The 24,389-nt window shown below is 38.5% G+C and overlaps 2 protein-coding genes across 2 annotated transcripts in view; both read left to right on the top strand.

The window, feature by feature from the left end:
- LOC121644001 (double-stranded RNA-specific editase B2-like) overlaps positions 1-12,196 on the top strand; it is a 34,556-nt gene extending 22,360 nt beyond the window's left edge. The window contains exons 4-10 of the mRNA XM_041991689.1: positions 3,051-3,168; positions 4,096-4,264; positions 5,007-5,164; positions 5,318-5,471; positions 7,673-7,854; positions 8,307-8,488; positions 11,870-12,196. Coding sequence (XP_041847623.1) covers positions 3,051-3,168; positions 4,096-4,264; positions 5,007-5,164; positions 5,318-5,471; positions 7,673-7,854; positions 8,307-8,488; positions 11,870-12,046 — 1,140 coding nt within the window. The 3' untranslated portion in view covers positions 12,047-12,196. The remainder of the gene's footprint in view (positions 1-3,050; positions 3,169-4,095; positions 4,265-5,006; positions 5,165-5,317; positions 5,472-7,672; positions 7,855-8,306; positions 8,489-11,869) is intronic.
- An 8,328-nt stretch (positions 12,197-20,524) lies between these two features.
- Positions 20,525-22,966, top strand: LOC121644044 (tripartite motif-containing protein 16-like). The gene has a single exon (XM_041991741.1). It carries the CDS (start codon positions 20,595-20,597, stop codon positions 22,248-22,250), a length of 1,656 nt encoding a protein of 551 aa, XP_041847675.1. The 5' UTR covers positions 20,525-20,594; the 3' UTR covers positions 22,251-22,966.
- The last annotated feature ends 1,423 nt before the right edge of the window (positions 22,967-24,389 follow it).

The raw sequence follows: 24,389 nt of genomic DNA on the forward strand, positions 1-24,389 counted from the left end.
TCAGGTGTGAGACATGATGGCCAAAAGTGGAGACCAGGAAGTAAAGCAAACAGAATAAACAAAGGGGAGAAAAACTACAGGATAAAACAGGAAATAAGACAGAAAACTTAAAAAAAAATGAGAAAAGTCTAGAAAATGAAACAGACGTTAACAGAACAAGAACAAAAACCTTCAGATCACAATAAAGTAGAATTTTTCAAGATATTTAACTTCAGAAATATTTTCATTACAGATTCAGGATTAACATTTAACACGATATACAGAGGTAAAACATACTTTACAACAGATTTAGTGGTGATTTAGTTGAATACAAATTTCCCTCAACTGGAAACAGCATGACAGCTTCATGCCATGACACCGAGTTTGCCCCTCATCCCTTTAACATCCACAATCTGAATAAATGGGTCTGAGGACACTGCACGCTTCCAAATGGATTGTGCGCATCAGTATGACCATCATGTCCTGAGGTCTGAGAGCTGGGTGGTGTCCTGCATGATCGTCTGTGGCATCTAAACAACTTCATTACATCTCAGAGCCTGCGAGAATTGTCCTCGGCGTATTTTGCTGTCATGCTTTATGAATACAAGCAGATCTGTCTCCCCAGATCAGCTCCTGGGAGCTGAGGTTGTTCAAATATGCAAAGGATAATGGAGAAAGACAGACATGTAGATGTTTTATTACACCCTGCGGGAGATTTAGGACAGAATTCAGGACGGATGAAGTGATGAGAGTTTAAGTCAGAAAAAAAGAGTTTAATTCTCTGAGTTTGAACAAAAAGGTGATTTTTACTAAGCTGCAGGCTTTTATACCAAATCATAATGATTACAACCTTCCCTCCTCCTCTGCGTGTGGAGGCAGATTTTTTTCTCAGCAACTCCAACTCATCATTTAGCGTCAGCTCTCCCTCCCTCCTTCAATAAGAACTGTCTGTCAGGCTGCGCAACGCATTAATGAACATTATTACAGCACATTAGGGATGAAGGAGGAGCGGCAGCAGACCAAGGAGATGGAGGTGGAGCAGGAAGGTGGTGTGAAGAGCATAATAATCTGACAGATAATTGTTTAACACACTCATTACACACGACCTTGTGCCACTGCCATCCAGAAAACATTTAGATTGATAGGATGTGTGATTGAGTTAGATAAAGAGATCATAGCAGGGTGATATTTAAAGTTTGTTTATGATGTAAAAGAAAAAAAAATAGTCGCTTTCATCCCAACACATGCATGTCGTTCCAATTTATGATTAACATGAACTGACAGTAAAGACAACCAGCTTTATTTTACAGATAATCACATCCAAGTTGGAGGAGAGATTTTATACAAACATCAGACACTTTATCAAGAAACACATTTAGTCACGTAGACGTGGTGAAGACGACTTGTTGGAATTCAAACTGATCATCAGAATGAGGGAGAAAGGGGATTTACGTGACTTTGAAAGTGGTTGTTGGCCTGAGTATTTACTGGGATTTTCACACACAACCATCTCCAGGGTTTCCAGAGAATGGTCTGAAGAAGAGAAAATATCCAATGAGCAGCAGTTGTCTGGACCAGAATGTCTTGTTAATGTAAGAGGTCGGAGGAGAATGGGCAGACTGGTTGGAGATGATAGAAAGACAACAGGAAGTCAGATAAAAACTGGTTCCAACCAAGGTCTGCAGAACAACATCTCTGAACACACAACACGTCCAGCCTTGAAGCAGATGGGCTACAGCAGCAGAAGACCACACCGGGTGCCTCCTGTCAGCTAAGAACAGGAAACTGAGGCTACAGTTCACACATACTCACCAACACTGGACAATAGAAGATGGAGAAATGTTGCTGGTCTGATGAGTCTCCATTTTAGCTGATGGTAGGCTCAGAATTTGGTGTAAACATCAGGAAAACGTGAATCCATTCTGCCTTGGATGAACGCTTCAGGCTGCTGGTGGTGTAATGGTATGGAGGATATTTTCTTGGCCCACGTGGCCTGGTTTAACCACCACAGCCTACCTGAGTATTGTTGCTGACCATGTCCATCCCTTTATGACCACAGTGTAGCATCTTCTGATGCTACTTCCAGCAGGATAATGCACCCTCACCTGGGTTGCTTTTCTTGTTTTGTTTTTCATTTTATTGTCTTAGATGCTATTTATTATTATGCCTGTTTTACTGTTCTGATTGTGTAGCTGTGTCCTTTCTCCCAAGAGAGAAATAATAATAAATAAAAATCTTGGAAAGTCTGCTGCTCTGTTGTTGTAGTCTCTGAGTGATGGAGTGATGGCATAGAAAAAAAAACTGCACACATTATGTTTGTCTCACTAAGATAGTCCGTAGTAGTTTTAAATCAATGGTTTAAATCTGTGGAAGTTGGGAGTGGCCAGCGCTTGAATGCACATATGGATTTCTGAAGTCAGACCTGGTGATGAGAAGCTGTTCCAGGTCGGCTCCATACACATTTTTGTCCTTTTGTTTTTCAGATGGTTAATCAGTTTGCTCAGTCTACTCAGGTCTTCTGGTTTTGAGGCTTACAGATATCCTGTGGTGAACCTGCTGCATTCACTCTGATATGTTTCCATTTAATGGTCGCCCTGGATAATAGTTGCCCATGTTCTCCTCTTGGTTAGATGCTGTAGCATGGCTTTTCTGTTAGTTTTTGGTATATCTTGTCATCATCCAACGCTACTGTGGATTTCAGAGCACATCAATGATTTAATGACAGAATGTATCAAACATCTTATCAGAAAAAGGATCTGCACCTGCTCAGTCCAGATCAAACCAGGCCTCTGATAGCTGTCAGTACATCAGTGGACATTTATTGCTTATTTTAATCAGGTTTAAAGGTGCCCACACAATGATTTTGGATAAAAGGGTAGCAAACCACCTGTCCCATGGCAACATTATAATTCCTGTTTACTTCAACCAAAAGCAAACAAATAAAACATAAATAAATAAAATAATAATTCATATGTCTCAAAATAAAGAAAAAATTATGTCAAAAGCTTTAAAAAAGAAGACAGATGTTTATTACACATCCAGTGCTGAGTCTAATATTTCTTCTCCTGCAGGTCTTCGCTGAGTCGATCTACCACTTAGTGAGAGAGAAATACACCCAGCTGACGGACAACCGTTGCTCCACCTCACTCGCCCGTCACAAGGTGCTGGCAGGGATCGTCATGACCAGAGGTGAGTGGGAAAAACACGACTCTCAGAATTAAATGATACAGGGAGATAAGCACTACATGAAAACGCTTGTTGCCCCTTCTGTCCGTCTTTCAGAGTGAAAATAGGATCTGTAAAGTTTACACTATCTCACCAGATGGAATTTGATATTTAATGTAGGACTGAGCTGTTTTTTTCACTAAATGTGTTATTTTGTTGACTGTTTGGCTAGAATTCACTAAAACAAAATGCTTGGCCATTTTTTTAAATACACTAAAGGGATTTAATAACACACTATTTTTACACTATTTTTGGCTCAATTTCTCTCTCTGAGCCTGAGAGTCGAGGACTGTGATCTCTTTAAAAAAGCTGCTAAACATCATCTTTATAAACTTGCTTTTGCTTAGCTTTTGTTGTTGTGTTTTATGATTTTTATTTTGATATGTGTCATAAAAATAAAATTTTACTTACTTTACTTACCCACATAATGGATGCTGTATTATTCGTTGCCTTAGTGACACATCAACACAAGACATTATGTCATTATTTTGTCACCTCTCGGTTGTTTTTTGGACAGAATCTGATTTTTAACAGAAGAAATCATGGCCAGAAAATTCTAATTTCTTTAATCTGAAGTCTTTATTTGGTCCTTTAACCAAATATTATTATAAGTACCATTTATTATCATGTAGTGTGAAAAGTATCCAGCAGGAGCAACAAGACAAGTAGAGATTGTATACGTTTTTACTATGAAGTAATGCAATAGGTCTCAGAGGTTGTATGAGGTACACAGTGTTAAAGTTTTCTTATTAGTACCACCAGAACATTGTCAAAATATAGATATTTTTTTAATTACATTTACACAAAACAAATTATTTTCAAATGATCTCTATTTTTGTGCTAAATCCTCCTTTTTAATGGTTCCACCATCTTTTGTTTGCCTCCCTCCAGGATTTGACCTCAGATCGGCCCAGGTTGTGTCTCTGGCCACAGGGACTAAGTGTTTGGAGCTGCACAATATAAGTGACCACGGATGTACACTCAGCGACTGCCATGCTGAGGTCATCTGCCGAAGAGCGCTGGTTCGATTCCTTTATTCTCAACTGGACCTGATGTTTTGGTACAAAAGACCTTTTTTCGGTTTTGCTTGGTTTTATATGGATGTAAACATGTATTTTGTTAAGTATTTGGATTTTGCGCTGAAACGTACTGCCTTGGCTTGGTAGGCCTTGGGTGGATTGATTCTGGGTGAAACTTACATTAAAAGATGTTATTTAAAATAGTTTGGGGCAGATTTGACCCAAAGAAATTCATTCAGTCTAACTTTTAATTTTAAGTTGTCTAAATTCCTGGTAAATTATTTCCTTTAGAAGTTTATCTGCTAGTTTTTCATAAAATATTTGAGATTTAGGTTCAAAACTAGTTGATTTTTACCCCCAAAATATAGTTTTTGTTTATTTTCAGATAGATTTTGCATTGAAAACTATATTTTTTAATGTAGTTTTTAGAGTAATTTGGTCAATAAAAAATGTAATTTTTAAATTTATACAACTAAAAATTAGCATTAGAAATGATTTTTCAATTTTCCGTTTGGATTTTGCCCTCACTGATGTCATTTTATCTAGTTTTTGGATTAATTCTACAGTTAATAATCCAGCTTCATCCTATTTCAGATACTGATGTTTGTTTAGATTTTTGACATTTTGAGCTATTTTGGTTTTCTGGTATTAAATTGTTTAAATATCATTATGAGGAAGCTGGTTGATAAATTTAAATTTGTTGAGTTGAAGTCAAGTCAGAAATTTCAGTTTTGTTTCCAAATGTTGGAAAGAATATTTCTTATGTCTCCCACATCTCTGAAGTGAGCCAGAAGAGGGTGAGGAACAGTCCATCTTCGTACCACATAAAGGCTGCAGTGGTGGATTTCGGCTGCAGGACGACATTTTCTTCCACATGTATGTCAGCTCGTCGCCGTGTGGAGATGCTCGACTCAACTGTCCCTATGAGACCACAGTTGCATGTGAGACAAACACATTTTAAATGAAAGTGGTTGTATTGATGAAGGCCATTTCTGGACATTTTTGATGGACATGAAAGTAGAGTTGGTTCAGATGTAGACCACTTTAAATGACTGATAATTCTCAGTGGTGAAGTGGTTTTCCTTTTCTGTCAGATCCCAGCAGGAGGTTTCGCTGTCATCTCAGGATGAAGGTGAACGGTGGCGAAGGGACACTGCCTGTCATGGCACAGAGGGCCAATCAGAAAGTGGACTGTGTGTCTCAGAGTAAACCTTTTGTCACCATGTCCTGCACTGATAAAATAGCAAAGTAAGTTTGATTGATAAACAGTACTCATCGTGTTTAGAGCTTGTGGATCTAAAAGTAGGGCCGTTGTACGAACATTTCCAAAGAAGTTCATTCATTTCATTGAAGGAATTGATTGTCAGTGTTTTCATTGACCAACTTAATTTATTCAGAAAATATACACAAATCTAGGCTATATCCAGTAAGTTCTTTCGCCCCACATTCCCTCCAATTAAATTTCATCCATACTGCACTGTTTTAAGATTAAAAAAGTATTATTAAAAAAAAAAAAAAAATGCCAGACCAAGAGCTGACAATCTGGCCCCACCTCTGAAGCCAATCAGAAGGCTTACAAAAAATACCACTTCTGGTAAATCCAAGAAATGACACATACATGGGGTAAAATTGCTCAAAAAATGCAAAATCTTTCCTGTGAGCTGCATAGCAATAACACAATACATTGTGTTGCCTTCATTCTTGAGTATGGTCTGTGACTAACTTTATTTATATGTTAACATGTAAAAATTAATGAATGAATGAACCTTATTATCATTGCAACCGGTGCAACGAATTTTTCCCAGTACAACCTGTCCAAAAGTTCTGTGAACAAGATTAAAAAGACTAACAGGTTTTCCTGGTGCTAATGGACAACCATGTAAACAAATGAGGCCTATGTTGTGACAAAAGCTAAAATCATCTGGTGTCATCAGCCAAAAATACTGATACACTTACACACTTATACAGCTGGATTTTCTGAAAATCTTTATTCTGAAAGGGGTTTTACATTTTCAGTGCTCCAAAACTCCATTTACAATGAAAACAGAAAATATATTTGGGGACAGGGCCCTAGAATTTGATGTCATATCATACTTTTAAAAAGCTGGAACAGAAGCAAAGAATAACAGGAAAGTTTGCAGAATACACAGGACCAGTGGGATGAGGTGAGGGTGTCAGGATTGGGTGTAAAAGAAGCACTCACAAAAGATTTTGTCTATCCAAGCAGCAGTGGGTCTTGGCTTGCCACTTTGTGCCAAACTCTGTCAAAGAACTTTTGTCTTTAAACATCCACTGTGCATGTGTTATAATTTAAAGTTAAAATCAAGCATGTGGGACCCACAAGCAGGACTTCAGGCAGGTTAACTAAACTTTGAATTTATTATAAATAACAAAAGTACAGTATTGGAGAACAGAACAAGAACATAAGACCAGAAAAAAGCAAGAGAAAACCAGCAACCTAAACAGGATAGACTGCAAAAAAAACTGTTGTTGGGAGCATCAGCCTCTACTAGGGTCTCCCAGGGACTGATCTCAGGGGAGGGGTCAGGCTAAGGGTAATTCATAGACCACCAACAGTCTACAAATCTTGCCCAGAAAACGGAGCCTGGGGGACCTTCCTGGTGCCAGGCCTGGGAAGGGAGCTTGCCAGGGAGTGCCTGATGGTTCGAGTCTTGACATCTTGGGCTCAGCTGGACCCAGCCCAAAGAAACCACCGGTTGCCACCTGTAAGTGGGTTCATCATCTGCAGGGAGGGATTTTAAGGTAGAGTGCTGTGCAAACTGGGCTGTAAGTGAAGGCAAGGCCCTGTGCTTCTTTCAGAAGGTGGCCGAGTTCAGCCTGAGCGCCACTTCTACTCTGTATTGAAACAAGTCCACTGAGATGATTTCATCTGACCAAGATAGCTTCTGGTCGCTACCATTGGAGGTTTGGGAGGAGATCCTGGGGTAGATCCAGGACTAATGGAGGGGTTGTATATCCCTTCTGCCCTGGGATTGCTTCAGGTTCCCCCAAGAGGAGTTGGAGAGTGTCATCTGTTGCTTCTGCACCCCGATCACGGATGAGCAGAAGAAGATGGATGGTTGGATAAAGGCCCATTTATGCTTTTGAATAAAGACTGTATGCAAGTGTTTAAGTAAAGATACCCCAAATAAGAACCAGAAAACTAACACTGCAAAAGATTAAATAAAAATCTAACAGAAAATAAACCAAAAACAACAGAAAAGATTCCCAGAGTCAACGACAGGATGTCTGCATCAGGTAGATGTTCCAAATACCATATTCTCATCTCCTGCAGTTTACTGCATGTCTGCAACTTTCTAAGACATCCAGACATGATAGTGAAGGCTTATTTGTTGTTTTGGACTTCGGATTTTAATTTCTGTAAGTCTTATTTAGCTGAATTCATCATAATTCTTCCCACTTGATTTAAAACCCGTTTTTCTCGACAGGTGGAGCGCACTTGGCCTCCAGGGTGCCCTCCTGTCTCACTTGGTGGAACCAGTTTACCTGCACAGCCTGACAGTAGGCACACTCAGCCACACAGGTCACCTGGAAAGAGCCATGGCTCGCCGCCTGGCTTCTGTTGAGCACCTGCCTTTTCCTTACCGACGGAAGCAGCTGCTGCTCGGCTGTAGGTCCAAACAGAGCTCTAATGTAATGATTGTTATTAGTGAAGAACCAGAAACAGGTGTTCGGTTCAACTAAGCTTTTGAATTTGCACTTTTATGATAAAAAATGTATAAAATGACATCATAAGACTGTCAGGTCACCTGAGTTTTACCTGCTCTGAAAAATAGAGAAATATGTCATCTGGAGGGAAAAATATATACATAAAAAAACTAAATAAATCCCGAATATTGATGATAGCAGCAAGAGTTATAGCTGAGAATGTTTTTCTCAAAACGCTGATTTCTAGGTGTGAAAAAATGGTGTAATTTGGCTATTTAGTCTTTATGCAGCTATTAAAATATTAATACACAATGAATCTTCAGTGTAATATGGAGTGTAGAAAGAAAAGCCAATCAGTTTGACAGTTTATATAACAGTGAAAACACACCAAAGCTTGTCTTCGCCTCCATGCAGGTCTGAGCAGCAGGGAGCTTCGGCCAGCAGGGAAGGCACCCAGCGTGAGCTTGAACTGGAGCTGTGGTGATGGAGGCCTGGAGGAGGTCTGCACCGTCACAGGAAGAAGGAAGGACTCAGGAACGCTGTCCCGGCTATGCAGGCGCTCTCTGTTTACCCGCTGGCTGAAGCTGCAGAAGCAGGTGAGGCTTTCAGAAAGTAGAGATCACACAACATTTTACAGCTTCATGCATGAAAATCTTTAATCAGACATGGAAATTCAACGTCATGACCTTCACCCTCCATGACTGTTCTCTGAATGGTGCTTCAGTACGGTCCAAGAATGGGACAACTCCAAAAAACTTGGAAATGATCTGATAGGGCATGACAGCATCCCCACCAGCAGTTCTTCACTGGTCTGTCAAGACTTGTTTTGGAGTTTCCAAGAAAAACCTCTCCACATGTGGTGTGGTAGTTTTATTATAGTTGTCCAGTCCACTGGGAGGATTTGCATCCACAATTTTCCCATTCTACCTTTAAATAATCTGTTTGACCCCTTAAACTAGCATTTATTAATTGTTATTGATTTATTTTATGTTAATTGTAAATGTACTTTATTTCCAGTCTCCAGTCTTTTTCTTTGTTTTCTTTTTCCTGATATATGGTATATGTTTTGTTTGGCCCTATAGGGGTAAATGGACGTATATTTTTTTTTTTACCAAAACAGTCTGTGTTGTCTAAAACAGTCTAAATGTGCAATTTAGAGGAGCATGCCTGAATAAAGATCTGTGTAATAATTTTCATTTATGTATAAACACATAATTTTCTTCTCCACCTGTCATCTGTTTATCTACAATAGTTGGCCATCCAACTATTTAACATTAAGAGTCCAAATTGAATGATAAATTGTTTTTAACAAACCACAATTTCAGTTTAGTCAGTTCCATCATGACCACATCTAGTAACAGCTGCAAATTTGGGGCCCAACACTGACCCCTGTGGGACTCCATGGGTAATGTTTAAATCGCTTGTCCTTAAGTCGCCTGTCTGAACAAACTGTTGCCTGTTTTTAAAATAACTTCTTAGCCAATATATGAAGAGAAACTGTAGTGGTTCAACAATACCATCAATGACTGTTTATAGTCATGTTAATATTCCAATCTTTAGATGTTTAATTTTCACAACTGTTAATATCTATAATTTCCTTTATATCTACAGCTCATAAGCAGCGCAGTTGTTAGGAATTCTGGGCCCCCAGAAAGAATATCATCATGGCCCATGCTACCCCAGCTGCATAGAGGAGCCTGGGGTGTGTGTGGGCCCTTAAAATTGTCATCACCTTTCTTCACCTAAATGACGGCCCTGCTCATAAGAACATTGTACAAGGATTTCTGTCTCCATAATTCTCAGTACTCTCACCTGCTACATGCTGGGTTAGGCTCCAGTTTCCCTGCAACCCTTAATGGACAAAGCAGTATAAATAGAAAATGGACAACTGTCAGTACTCCCACCCTTTCTGGGGTGTGGATGTTGTATTTGCTCTGCTAGTTTAGATCTTACATTAACAGAATAATGATTGAACCTGTCAACCACCGCAATCGTATCATTGACTATGTTATCTTCATCTGTAAAATAATCAGGATAACTAGTTGCTGAGCTAATTTCTAATTATTCTATTTGAAATATTTCATGTTTCCTTGATATTATTCTAATTTTATGTAATACTTAATTATAATAATACTTTTTGCAAATCCTCATAATGTCAGTCATTTGTTTTTATAACTTTCATACGTGATCTCTGCCTCCACTGAAAAAAAATTTTCTATATAGGGGGTCTTTTGTCTTGCAAGCATTTAACAGTCCTTTTGTCAACAATGGTCTCTCCTGAGTTTGTTTTCTCTTGTATTGCTAGATTGGATTTTTGTGATTTAAATATTTTTAGAAAAGAACCATAAGCTGTGTCAATGGCCTGCGCTTCATAAACAGTTTTCCAATTCTGTGTTAATAATTCCTCTCTAAATGCACTCAAGGATTCCTCTGTCCTCACTCTCTTGAATCTGATTTCATCATCTCCATTTTTCCTTCTGTAGTCACAGTCAAACAATGCAAAAACAGGGAGAGGGTCACTAATATCATTTAGTAGTAGCCCACTTACTAGGTCTGTCTCTGAACAGTTATTCTGCTCGGCTTAGCAATGGGTGGACAGAGGCTCATACTGTACATGGATGCCAAAACTCATCTGTCATTGCTTGATTGTTGGGATTCAACAAGTCTGTGTTAAAATCTCCACAGATGAAGGTGATCTTTTTTTTTTTTTTTTTTTTTTCCTCTCTATTGTTTTAGTTCATTTCATAACTATGTAGCTCAAAATCCATCCGCCTTCTCTGGGCCAAGTTTCTGAAACAGCTATAACACTGAATGGTTTGGTGAACTGGTTTAGATATTCATCAGTATTTTGAAAGTTTGCTTATAAACTTCTGCTGTTGAAGTAAACAATTAATAAACAATTATCAGACTGAAACTTTAAATTAAACTGTTTATCTAGATAGTATCGACATTTAGTGTTGAGGTTGTTGAAGATATTGTTATTAGGACAAATATCTTGTTCAGGTCCAAATATCAGTTAAATTACCAAGGAGTGTTTAAGTATTACCTTGCTGTGTTAATCTTCTTATGAGTACTTGTCCAGCTCTTCCACATTTCTAATGACAAGAACATTAGATTTCTCTGGTGCATCATTCAGTTTTATGAAGACTTTACAGTTGCAGGTCCTTGTTGAATAGATCTTCTCCTTTCGCAGCAGTCTGGCATTTTTATTAAACTTTATTTAGTACTTACACAATTTCAGATAACATACGACTTACAGTCAATACATTGTTTTTTTTTTTTTTTTTTTTTTGCAAAATGTCAAATATTACCCCCCCCCCCCTGCTAATTTCAAACCACTATGCTAATACAGTTAGCTAAACAATGGCTGACAGGGCAGTAAGATATATTTTAAATGTGCAGCAACCATCCCCTTACATAAAACTAAGAATCATTACTTGACTGTACTCATTCAAAGCATGTCTATAGGCAGTAGACAAGAAAGACTGAGAAATGTTCACCTGTTTATGTTTTTAAACTGTTTTAAAAAAAACGCTGAAGATCCTCAGATATAGTTTTTAAAGATGTTTCCTTCTATTTTATAATCTTTTATGGCATTCAGTGTGGTAGGCAAAGTAAGAATTTGATTATTCTGGGAAACTTGTTTCCTTACTGGGCAAATGACAACAAATCTTTGAATTTTGAATCTTGAAAGATATTCTATGGTGTGGCCTCTCAGCTCCCCCAGCATGAATTACAACCCAACCTTAACAAATGACCATCATGAGTTTCACATTTACACATAAAGTCTGTGATATTCTTGCAAGGATTTAAACTGGTGCCATAAACACATGTGAATATTTTATATAAAAGTTTGAGGACTGTAGATACAAATTTCAGTATGTTACAGGTGTTGAAGAGTTTCTACTGGTGTCCTAAAATAACTGTACACTTTTTTGCTCTATAACACTCACCCTGTGTTTGCCTTTCTTTCTTAGTTAAATGGACCTATTTCAGGTGCAGAGACCACAGCAGTGACATATTCTGTTTCCAAGATGGCTGCTGGACGCTACCAGAGGGCAGTGCAGCAGTTTGGCAGGGCTCTGGAGGGTGGAGGTCTGGGAATGTGGCTCAGGAAACCTCAACAGCTCAGTCACTTCAGCATCAGCCAGTGATGAACTGAGGGTGAAAGACTGAATACAGAGGCTCACAGTGAAGTTGATGCATTTTTCTTTGTCAGGAATGTGTGTGGACATTGTGTTTCAACGAGCAGGTGAGTGTAAGGAATGTGAAAATTAATCAATCATCATACAGCAGGAGATCAACTTCTCTATGTGTTTTTATTTACAAATTCTACAGTCCCACATGAGGACGCCACTGATCTGTTAACAGGTTCAAATGAAGAGTCAAGGATGCTTTAGCTGCTTCTGCTTCTGTGTAAACAGCATTAGATAATAAAGTTATTAATCCTTTATTTTTTTATTTCATGACCCATGCAGCCTTTAACTCTAAAACTGAGTCTTAACCCTCAGTCATTTGTAGTGGTCCAGTAAGGAAAAAGTTTTCCACCTTCCCAAAGTGTCCTCATAATGTCTGCAACCTGAACCCAACCTGAACCTGCCAACACAAACTCTGACCTTCACCAGAAAAACAACCTTAACCAGACTGGTTTACTTGGAGGGGAGCAGCTTTTTATCTCTACAATGTGACGTGTGAACAGATTTCTTCTCCTGAAACTTTGTTTTTTATGTTAAGTCCTTCATATTTAATGTTCTTCACCCTCATGTATTTATGAACAGTGAGTGTGTGAGGCTCAGGAGTGTGATGGCACACTGCCACCTACAGGAAGATTGTGGTTTTACAGCTTTGACTGAGGTAATATTTGTAATAACGATTCTTCCCTTTACACCATTTACATCTCGCTTTTATCATATTTACTTATTCAAAAGTATCTCTGATGGTTTTTTTCTTGTGTCACTTTGTGTTTCTTTATTAAAAATTTAGTCTGTAATTGTTCATTATGTGTTCAGATTGAATGTACTCTATATTCTTCATGACTATTTTTAAATCACATTAAATAAAATTCTTATTTGTGTTAATTCATTTTCTGTTAGTGTTTTCTGAAAGCTCAAATATGATGACCCAGATCTCCAGGCTCTCTTCAGTTTTCATACAACATACAAACAGGGACGTAGCACTAAATTCTGGGTCCTATATTCAAACCGTCTTGGTGGGCCCCTATGTGGACTTGATTGATAGTTCTCACCAAGCTTGTCCCATGGTATAAGACCAAGGTAATACATAAGATAATTAGTTTAACATCCAAATTGCAAAATGGCTTTTCTGGCCATAGTCCTGGTTCATCTGGCAGACACTCTTCAGCAGTAATCAAGTCTCTCACTGTCTTCCTGTTCTCCTTCTTTCCTCTCCTCAACCTCCTCACTACCTTTAGAGCAACTTCACCTCCTGTTTCCTCACATCTTCTGTATCTCTCGCTGCCACAAAGAGGACAGACCCCAAACAAGCTAGATAGATACAAGCTTATCCAAACCTGCTTATAGCACAACAAACAGTAGAATAAAACTTAATGTTAAGTGTTACTAAGATTCTTTCATCTACATCAGCTACAAATGATTGTTTGTAAACTGAAACATTAAAAATGAACTCACCTTGTCTTACATCCTCACTGATCATCTGGAAATGATGCTGCTGCTGCTGTTTCTGAAACTGAGGACCATGTGGTCCATGATATTAAACTTTGCTAAAACTGATGTTACAAAGGTAAAGTGGTACTGAAAGGTTCATTATGATTGTTATGCAACAAACCATTTGCTACACGAACAGTCATATTTTGTACTGTGCCTCCTGTCTTACTGTGAACTTCTTCAGGTCTGCATATTATACAAAGCATGCTGGACAGCTTTCTGGTTCATGTCAATGCCTTATTTGTAATGCACTGAATGAAGTAATTCAGTAATAATTATAAAACAGCCCATTTTCCCGTTGTCCAGATTAGATATTTTTATAAGGTATTAAATCTGACTCAAATGCACCAACAGTTGGGGTTAAAATAATCAGACTGACTTATGGATCAGTCATTATGCCCTTAAAGTTGGGAAATTCTCCTCCTGTTTTATTTTATTAATTAAAAAAATTATGGTAGATTCTTTGTTATAAACATTACAGACTTCGGGGTCTGGTGCATTCAGTTCTTTCAGATTCAGTGGCATCTTTACAACCCTGAATTTACAAGCAATCCATTGACAATAAATATGTCATCATGTGGAACTTTTTTATCACAAGGTCTGCAAAATCATATCATTTGCAGCAACGACTTTGATGAATTTCTGACGGTGATTAATCAGTGTCCCTAACATCTTCCCTACAGACAACAGCTGCTGAATTAGCTCAAACTGTGTGTTAGTTCAGGTGCTGTTCACCTCTCTTCTGTAGACATTCATAAGAAACTGCTGCCCCTCACCATGTTTTTATTTATTTATTTATTTTTCTCACATTTTTCTGGCATCCAGACTTCACTTTCTTTGGGAAATACATGACTTTCTCCTCTGGCTGGCTGTCTGGCTGCGCTCTGTATGAACTGGGTGGAACAGACCAGTACAGGCATGCACTAAACCATTTTGTACTATTTTCGAGGGGTGATAGGGCCCTCAAATACCATTCATCATTATTGTAATGCAAATGAATTCTCTCTGCACCTTCATTCAGGCAAATTGACTTTGATTATCATATTAATTATTTAGAAATTTCAAAATCGAACACAAAAAAATCCAAGACCTCATTGACTTTACAAAGACTATTGAAAACTCATGGATCGAGTTGACTTTTACAATCTGGTAAACAGTAATAACAGGATATAAATTAGAAACTGACAAAGTGATTCTAAAATGTTCTGTATATGATGCACATTTCACCCTAATTAGATTAGACAATAGATTCAGAGACTAGACATATAAAGGATTACCAGATTTTTTAACAGATAATGAAGGAAGGTACACTACTTAGTTTTGTACGGATGAAGGAAAAGTAATTACTAGGAGCACAAGATTTTATTGTTACTTATAGATGAGACATTTTGTCAGTGGGAAAATAAAATTCAGAGCAGAATGAAGCAAACAGCTGTTTGACTTGTTTAAGAGGACATACCGGTCAAACAAAGATAATATCAAGGGCTGGTAAAAAGAACTGATACAGATAAAAACACATTCAGCTCTATATATTAGAACAAAATGAGAAAAGGAGTGAAGGATGGAGAATACAGAAAAAGAGTGGATAACAATTTGCTGCTGGAGAAATTCTGGAAATACAAATGCAAATCATCACCATGACTGTCCCAAATATGCCCTGAAGTTATTTTTTATGGATTTGCTTGTATGAATACCGATTGGATGACAATGAATTGGCTGGAATTAGTTTCTCTGTAAAGTGCCCTGAGATGTGAAATGGAGCTACCCAAATAGAGCTGAATTGATTTGAAGAAGATTTAACATATAAATTTGCAATATTTCCAGACAATGTTCTTCTCTTTATTAAAACTTAACATCTATCCCTCCACCTTTGCAGTGTCTAAGAAGCCATGGGGAGATTTCTGGGTACAAAATTAAGAGAAATCTGAAGCCGTGATGGTGACAGGGTTCTGGCCAAATCAGCTGGACAAAATAGTTACATTCCATTGGGCAAAACAGGCATTCAGATATCTGGGGATTAACATCCACCCAAACTCCTCACAGCTTTGCACAAAGAGCTGGTAAACCTGTTGTTCAGATTTAGAAAGACTTAGAACGTTGGGGAATGCTTCTACTGTCACTGATGGGAAGGATGGAGGCGATTAGGACCATCCTGCCCAGGCTTCTTTTTCTTTTTAACGCAGTGCATGTAAAAGTGCCTGTCTCCACACTCAAGCTGCTAGGCAAACTTTTTTATAAGGTAGGTAAGGTTAAAAGTTTGTGTTCTGGGAAAAGATATGGTGGATTAGAATCACTTAAGGAGATACTACTGGGCTGCCCGATTAAGAATTCTGGTGGCATGGATCAGAGAAGATAAAATAAGGTGGGCCCATGTTGAACAGTGTTCAGTTACTGGATCATCTCTAATGGTTCTGCCCTTTTTAAACCCCAATGTGTGGGAACAATGAAGATCCAAAATGAGATGGTTAATTACACACTGAAAGCATGGTGGGGGATCAGGAAGAAATTTATTCTACGTGATAATTTTAATTTGAATTACAGTGGCCCTCTACCCAAATCATACCTCATTTTGTTGTGTGTACACTGCGACCTTCACTCTGTTGCGCTTTCTGTCGCTCTCTTGAAAATGTCCGCTGTAAAAAGGTTTGCTGTCATTGATGTGTTGGAACAGCTCTTTGACTGGGAAAATGACGTACAGGTAACTGTTTCTGAGACAGATGATATTGTGTTGAGGAGTTCCCTGATTTTGAGGCATTCTCACCTGATGAGAATGAGAGTGTTGACTCTCAACCACCGGCAGAACTAATCCCTTCCAAAATTGTAATTATTATATGGTCCCTTTTCCCACTTCAACAGCAGGTTAGACTTAGTGCTTCTAATATTATCAGAATGGCTCCAGTCTCCACCAGACACGCAATCGGCCATGTTGAAAACATGTTTGACCTGATGGTGGTGCTGCAGGAAAGGTCATATCATTATCAAATTTAATAGAGTTCATACCCATGTGGTAATTAATGTTGTCAGTGAATTTGAGAAAATTTGGATAAAAACTTTTCAGTATAAATAATTTCTAATTTAAAAGTTTGGCCTGATGGTGGAGCTAGAGGACAGGTAAAGGGGTTATTTATCAAAAGGTTATTTATGTATTTAACTAATAAACAAAGTGTCTGACACACAAACTTGGTCAGCAGTTTTCTGTAAATCATTTTCTGGGGGGCAAATACACCTGTGGTCAGACTGACCCTGATGGGTGAAATGTGGTAATAATATTTGAGGACAATAGGGGGTTAATAGGAAGTTCATGACTAGGTTTGACTGTTTGTTTTGTGTGTTTATTCTGGAAAAAAGACACTCATGCTGATACTCTGTGACTATGAATAGACATTTGTTGAATTGGTTGCTGAATGTTAAAAAAAAGTGAATGAAACATAACTTTAAATAAGCCCTTTTCTCAGTATTTTTTACCCTACGTGCAGCTGCTAATGCACATGGTGGGAGGAGCGGTTCTAAATGAGACAAACAAGTAATGGGCAAACAGAATATGTGTGTGTGTAAAGGGTGTGAAAGTTCATTTTTACCTCATTGACAGCAATCATAAATATTTATTTATTTTTAGTCTATGGCATGGTGCGTTCATGTCCTGTTGATTCAGAGCTTGAACAATCAATTTATCCAAAATCTCTGTAAGTGTTTATCAATTAGAAAGAGCTAATTTTGTTTGCAAGTTTGATTAAATTCCTTAACACATAAATCAGCTACTTGAAGCCCAGTTATTTAAAACTTTAAGATTAAAGAGATTGTTATTATCATGCAACAGGTTAATCAGACATTGGGCTCGTTCGACTTCGGCTGTATGCAACACAACCCGTCTGGAAATAAGGGATTGTGGTCCTGGAATATAGCATGCCAGTTAGAAATTTTGTCTGACTTCAGACTGCTCCCGGACTGCACCAGAAAATGTGACCATACCACATGACCATACATTAAACTTAGATAAATATGAAGCATAACTGTAGGTTATGTCAAAACATGGACAATAATTTCACTAATCCTCTATAATTTGGATTTGTTTCATTCAAAGACACCCACAATTCAAGGACTTGTTTGTGTGTATCCTACGTTTCTTTGTGCATTTATAAGTGCCTTTCAGACCCTAAACACATATAAATAAACAATAAGAAGGAATAGAACTGGAAAATTGAGAATACACAGCACAAATTCATCAAATCCTGTCCTCTGTAAGTATTTGCAGGGGTAGGTTGTAGCCTACATTTATTTCTACCCCATCTAAATAAAAGTTTCCATTTCTTTTATTTGTTTTGAATTCCTTTGAATTCCCTGCTTGTTATTGTCAGGCTGTTGAAAGGCAGCTAACAAGGCAAAACATTAAAGTTTTATATATTTGAGGTTGAACATTTACCTTAATATTGCACCTTAACAGGTAAACAACATTCTGTCTGGCAGGACACTTCTAATGGTTCAGTACATGTTCATGTAATTAGCACCAACAACAATGCTGTCTCAATACTCTGAACAGTCTATTATTAGATGCACCCCAGAACAACAAGGGCAAGGAAAAACTTCTTGTTAGACTAGGCATGTTATCAGATCTGCACAACGTTCAGTAAATTTCAGCACATTCTTCTGGACAGAACTGTTTTAGCTCTCTCATGTTCCCTCGATGTGTGGGATCAAAAACAGGGCAGGATTATTGATGATTTGCCAACAGTTAACTGGTCACTTGGCATAGACATAAGTCTACACAACAAATCTCAACTTTAGTCAGTCTGAAATGTGACAGGAAGTCTGACGGGCTGTAAAGTGGAATGACTTCCTCTCTACATAGTTATGTATTTTTGGAACCGCTCTAAACGAAAGGCACAAAATCACATTTCTTAAGCAGAATTAAACCCGGCTGTAGTCATTACAGTATTTTGTGTAATGTGCAAAATACTGTGTACATTTAAACCAGTAATTATCATAACTATAGACGTGAGGTTATGTACACTACTGTTCAAACGTTTGGGGTCACTTTGCCATGGGATTCAATAGGGAAGTGACCCCAAACTTTTGAACGGTAGTGTATGCACATCAATGCTCCAACAAATGGTGTTTGCCTATGAATGTTTGGTCACACAGAGACTACTGAAATTGCTTTACTACAATCTCAATTAAAACAGTAAGCCTGACTTGGTTTAAACTTACCTTAACCCCTTCTCTTTAAATAAAAACATCTCCACAAATCACTACACTGTGTGCACAATTATTAGGCAAGTTGTATTTTTGAGGATTCATTTTATTTATTTATTTATTTTTTTTTTAATTGAGGTCTCGGCTTTCTTAGGAGAAAATCTATGTGTTCACAATTATTGGGCAACTCTTAGTGTGCAGAATTGTTATGCAACTAAATGATAAATGAAAACGTCCCCATGTCACTTGTTTATTTTTATCTATTAATGTCAGACAAGACAAACAACTCAAAATTTATAAATAAACATTTCTGACATTTAAAAGAAAATTAAGTGACCAATATAGCCACCCTTCTTTCAATAAAGGTCATAAGCCTTTCATTCATGGAGTCTGTCAGTTTCATGATCTGTTAATGATCAACATTTTGTACAGCAGCAACCACAGCCTCCCAGACACTGTAAAGACTGGTGGACTGTTTTCCTTCAACGTAAACCTCCCATTTAAGAAGGACCCACAAGTTCTTATTAGGTCTCATTAGGTTTAGGTCAGGCGAGGAATGGGGCCATGTCATTAGTTTTTTCATTTTACTGGCTAGCCACGCAGTGGGTAACTTCAATGCATGCGATGGAGCGTTGTCCTGCATAAAAATCTTGGACCTCTTGAAAGATGCAGACTTTTTCCTGTACCACTGCTTGAAGAAAGTGTTTTCTAAAAACTGGCAGTAGGTTTGGGAGTTAATTTTGAGTCCATCTTCAACCCAAAAAGGTCCAACTAGCTCATCTTTAATGATACCCACTCATACCAGTACCCCACCTCCACCTTGCTGGCATCTGAGTCGAAGCGGAGCTCTATGCCCATTACTGATCCAGCAAGGGCCCATCCATCTAGTCCATCAAGGGTCCCTCTCATCTCATCTGTCCATCAGATCTTTGAAAACATCTTCAGATATTTCTTGGCCCAGTCTTGTCGTTTCAACTTGTGTCTTGTTCAGTGGTGCTCGTGTTTCAGCCTTCCTTACCTGGGCCATGTCTCTGAGCACTGTACACCTTGTACTTCTGGACCCTCCGGGTAAGTTGCAGTTCTGGAATATGACAGGGCTGGAGGATAATGGGTTCCTGGTAGCTACATGTTTAATTTTTCTCAAATCTTTTGGATTTAATTTTAATTTAAATTTTAATTTCTCAACACGTTCCTTGTGACACTCTTGACTATTTGCAACAAAACGTTTGATGGTTCAGTGATCACGCCCCAATATTTTGGCAATTTCAAGAACACTGCATCCATCTAAAAGACAATTCTTGACCTTTCAGAGTCACCATTTTAAAGGAATTACACCGTTGCTGCACAATTACATTGTCCTGAAAAAAAGTGAGGATGTCATCGGCATCGATGGCGTCCGCAATAACGAACGCAAATGCAGTGAGATCTTTCATCCTTGCAGTCGTCACGTCAACAAACTTGTCCAACTTTGCTGCGCTGCTTTTATAGTCCAACCCTGACCACTTACAAAGTTCTTGTTTGACCATGAAGTCAAATGGTAGATTGACGCAGTCTATCCGAATGGGCCTATGATTTCGGTCAAACCACTTCTCCTGAAATTACCTCCTGATTAACCTCCTCCTTCTTCCTGATCTCAAACACAGCAGCTCCACTCTGTCCACATATGTCTTTGTACCCTCCCCTTCAGTTGGATGATGGGTGGAACCAACATGTGATAAAGAAGAAGAGCTGACAGGCTCTGTGTTATAAACAAACACATGATTTGTAGATCAGAGTTCAAACTAGTTGCAGGTTTGAGGGAACACAGTCGCTGTTACTGAGAGGTGAAATGGCAGAGAAAGTAGATCAGCTGGACCGAGAAATCTTCTCTTGTTGCATCTGTCTGGATCTACTGAAGAATCCAGTGACTATCCCCTGTGGACACAGCTACTGCATGAACTGTATTAAATCCCACTGGGATGGAGAGGATCAGAAGGGAATCTACAGCTGCCCTCAATGCAGGAAAACTGTCACACCAAGACCTGTCCTGGTGAAAAGCACCATGTTAGCAGCTTTAGTGGAGCAGCTGAAGAAGACTGGACTCCAAGCTGCTCCTGCTGTTTACTGCTATGCTGGACCTGAAGATGTGGCCTGTGATTTCTGCTCTGGAAGAGAACTGAAAGCCATCAAGTCCTGTTTATTCTGTCTGGCCTCTTACTGTGAGAAACACCTTCAGTCTCATTATAATGTGGCTCCATTAAAGAAACACAAGCTGGTGGAGCCCTCCAAGAACCTCCAGGAGAACATCTGTTCTCGTCATGATGAGGTGATGAAGATGTTCTGCCGTACTGATCAGAAGTGTATCTGTTATCTCTGCCCTGTGGATGAACATAAAGGCCACGACACAGTCTCAGCTGCAGCAGAAAGGACTGAGAGGCAGAGAGAGCTGGAGGTGAGTCGACAAGAAATCCAGCAGAGAATCCAGGACAGAGAGAAAGATGTGAAGCTGCTTCAACAGGAGGTGGAGGCCATCAATCACTCTGCTGATAAAACAGTGGAGGACAGTGAGAAGATCTTCACTGAGCTGATCCGTCTCATCCAGAAAAGAAGCTCTGATGTGAAGCAGCAGATCAGATCCCAGCAGAAAACTGAAGTGAGTCGAGTCAAAGAGCTTCAGAAGAAGCTGGAGCAGGAGATCACTGAGCTGAAGAGGAAAGACGCTGAGCTGAAGCAGCTCTCACACACAGAGGATCACATCCAGTTTCTACACAACTACCCCTCACTGTCAGCACTCAGTGAGTCTACACACTCATCCAGCATCAATATCCGTCCTCTGAGGTACTTTGAGGATGTGACAGCAGCTGTGTCAGAGCTCAGAGATAAACTACAGGACATTCTGACAGACAGATGGACAAACATCTCACTGACAGTCACTGATGTGGATGTTTTACTGCCACAACCAGAACCAAAGAGCAGAGCTGAATTCTTAAAATATGCATGTGAAATTACACTGGATCCAAACACAGCACACACACATCTGGTACTGTCAGAAGGAAACAGAAAGGTGACATTTATTAAACAAGATCAGTCTTATTCTAGTCATCCAGAGAGATTCACTGAATACTGTCAGGTTCTGAGTAGAGAGAGTCTGACTGGACGTTGTTACTGGGAGGTGAAAATAAAAGGAGATGTTTTTATAGCAGTCGCATACAAGAATATCAGCAGAACAGGGAAAAAAACTGGATTTGGATGGAATGACAAATCTTGGTCATTATATTGTGAACAAAACAGTTCTATATTTTTCTACAACAACATCAGTACCTCAATCTCAGGTCCTCGGTCCTCCAGAGTAGGGGTGTACCTGGATCACAGAGCAGGTATTCTGTCCTTCTACAGCATCTCTGGAACCATGACTCTCCTCCACAGATTCAAGACCACATTCACTCAGCCGCTCTATGCTGGGGTTTGGATTTATTCTTCTACTGGAAATGTCAAGTTTTGTTAACCTGATTAAACAAAAGTGGTTTTAAAATAATTTTCTGTCATTGTTCTTCTCTTGCCAACCTTTCATTTTTTTTTTCCTCATTCAAATTTCAATTATTTCAGCATTCTGAACATTTTCTAAAAAAAATAAAAGAATAATTTCTTCTGTGAATTGTTTTCTCCATCAAAGATCATGTTTATAGAGTCGGTAAAGACGATTTATTAAACAGATGAAAAAGTGTAAAAACTGAGTTCATGTTTGAAGACATTTAGTTGAGTCCTGACATGTTAAATAACAGATGTGTCAGTGTGAGCTTGACATGATTTCATGGGTTGTGTTTTCTTCATCTTCTTCTTTAACTTGTGTTGATTCACATTGAGGCTCATCAGATGTAAAGTTTGTATTTTCAGCTCATTTTGTCTGAGGTGTAATATTTCAGTCTGAAAGAAACATGTTGACTCATTTTAAGCATCAATACATAATAACTGATGCTTGATGGAGATTTATATGGAGAGTTTTTCTTTGTAATGATGCTCTCTGGCACATAGATCATGTGTGAGATACTGAACATGAAACTTTTGTAGTTTTATCATTTATTCCGCATGTTGATACTTACATATGTGATGCTGTGAGTATATTGTGTATTCTGGTGCCTCAAACAGAATATCTGTGGAAAAAACACGCTTTAAATTTCCTTTTTCTCCTTACATAAAGATTAAACAAGTGAAATCAGATCAATTGCATATTTCTATATTACAACTTTATAAATACAGCAACACAATCACTAACCCAGTTGCATAAGTTGGTTTATGGGTTTATTTAATTTTTTATAATGGCCTTTTGACTGCTCTGCTTGGTACAGCACTTTGGTCAACTGAGGTTATTGTAAATGTGCTTTATAAATAAATTTAAATTTGGATTTGAATAAGCATTCTTTTCTTCCTACTTTTCCACTTTGAAAAAAAAAAAAGAGTTGGATGCTCCAGCACTGATTTACTGACAAATAACAGTAACACAGGATTAAGAACATCCTTTATCAAACGCCTAATCAAGGATGAGTCAGGGAGCTGCATGAGATAACAGAGTAATGAAGCCTTATTAATGCTCCTCCTCAAATGCATCACACACAGACAGCGGATGAAGCTCTTTTTGAATGCATCAATCTTTCAATGCAGTGAGTCTGTCTCACAGCAGTTGTGTCAAAGTGACTCTTTGTTTCATGAAGCTTTGGTTTCACCATCCCTAGCTCCACTAAGATTACTTCCAGGCAGCTGAAAGCAGATAGTACACCCCAAGATTCAAGACTCACCACGTTCTCCACCTTCCTTCTCTTCAGTTTTACTGAAAACACTCAAAAAAAACTTTTCAGTCCAATGAAATATCTTAAATGAACCCTTATATCTAAACTTTAATATTAAGATTCTATCTGAATTTGATTTTTACATGTAGTGATGAAAATGCATGTTTTAGAGGTAGATTTACTATGAACATGCTTATATAAAAATAAACCCAGAATTACTGAGTAAATTTGAATCTAAGGGTCTAAAGCAGCAGAACTGGACGTGCGCATGTGCACACGCCCTCAGACGGAGAGGACCTTAACCGAGCAGGAGAGGAGCTGCTCAAGACCGTTTTTCCTGCGTGGCTCTAGCATCTCTTATAAAACCATTTAAGTACTTTTCTCATTTTTTTATGCTGGTGAAAAGTAGAGTTGAATGCATTTAAACAGTTTGAGTGCTGTTAGTCTAAGGTTGAGTTTGCTCAGTTTTCAAATGTAGAATTTGTCCACACAGTACCCAGTACAGTTTGCTTGCTAGCTAGCTCACTGATGGTGTTAAGCTGACGTGTAAGGAAACAAAATGTGGCACCTAAAGGAAGCTTCCAGGCAAAAACGCATGTTCAAATAATGATTAATAATGGTTAATGTAGCAAACTTAGCACTGAAATGGATCCTCTGTGAGGCCCAGCATCTTAAAGAGTCCATTATGTTGCCTAAACAAGACTTCAGATGAGAAATGACAATTCATATAAGCTCAGTTTAATCCATAAGAAAAATATAGAACATAAGATAAATCTTTATGCTGATGACGTATTACTTTTCCTCCAGAACTCGAGGACACTTGCACTCAGCATTCTCATCAATATCTGACTACTCTATTA

Source organism: Melanotaenia boesemani, chromosome 8 (genome assembly GCF_017639745.1).
Source record: "Melanotaenia boesemani isolate fMelBoe1 chromosome 8, fMelBoe1.pri, whole genome shotgun sequence".
Lineage (NCBI taxonomy): Eukaryota > Metazoa > Chordata > Actinopteri > Atheriniformes > Melanotaeniidae > Melanotaenia > Melanotaenia boesemani.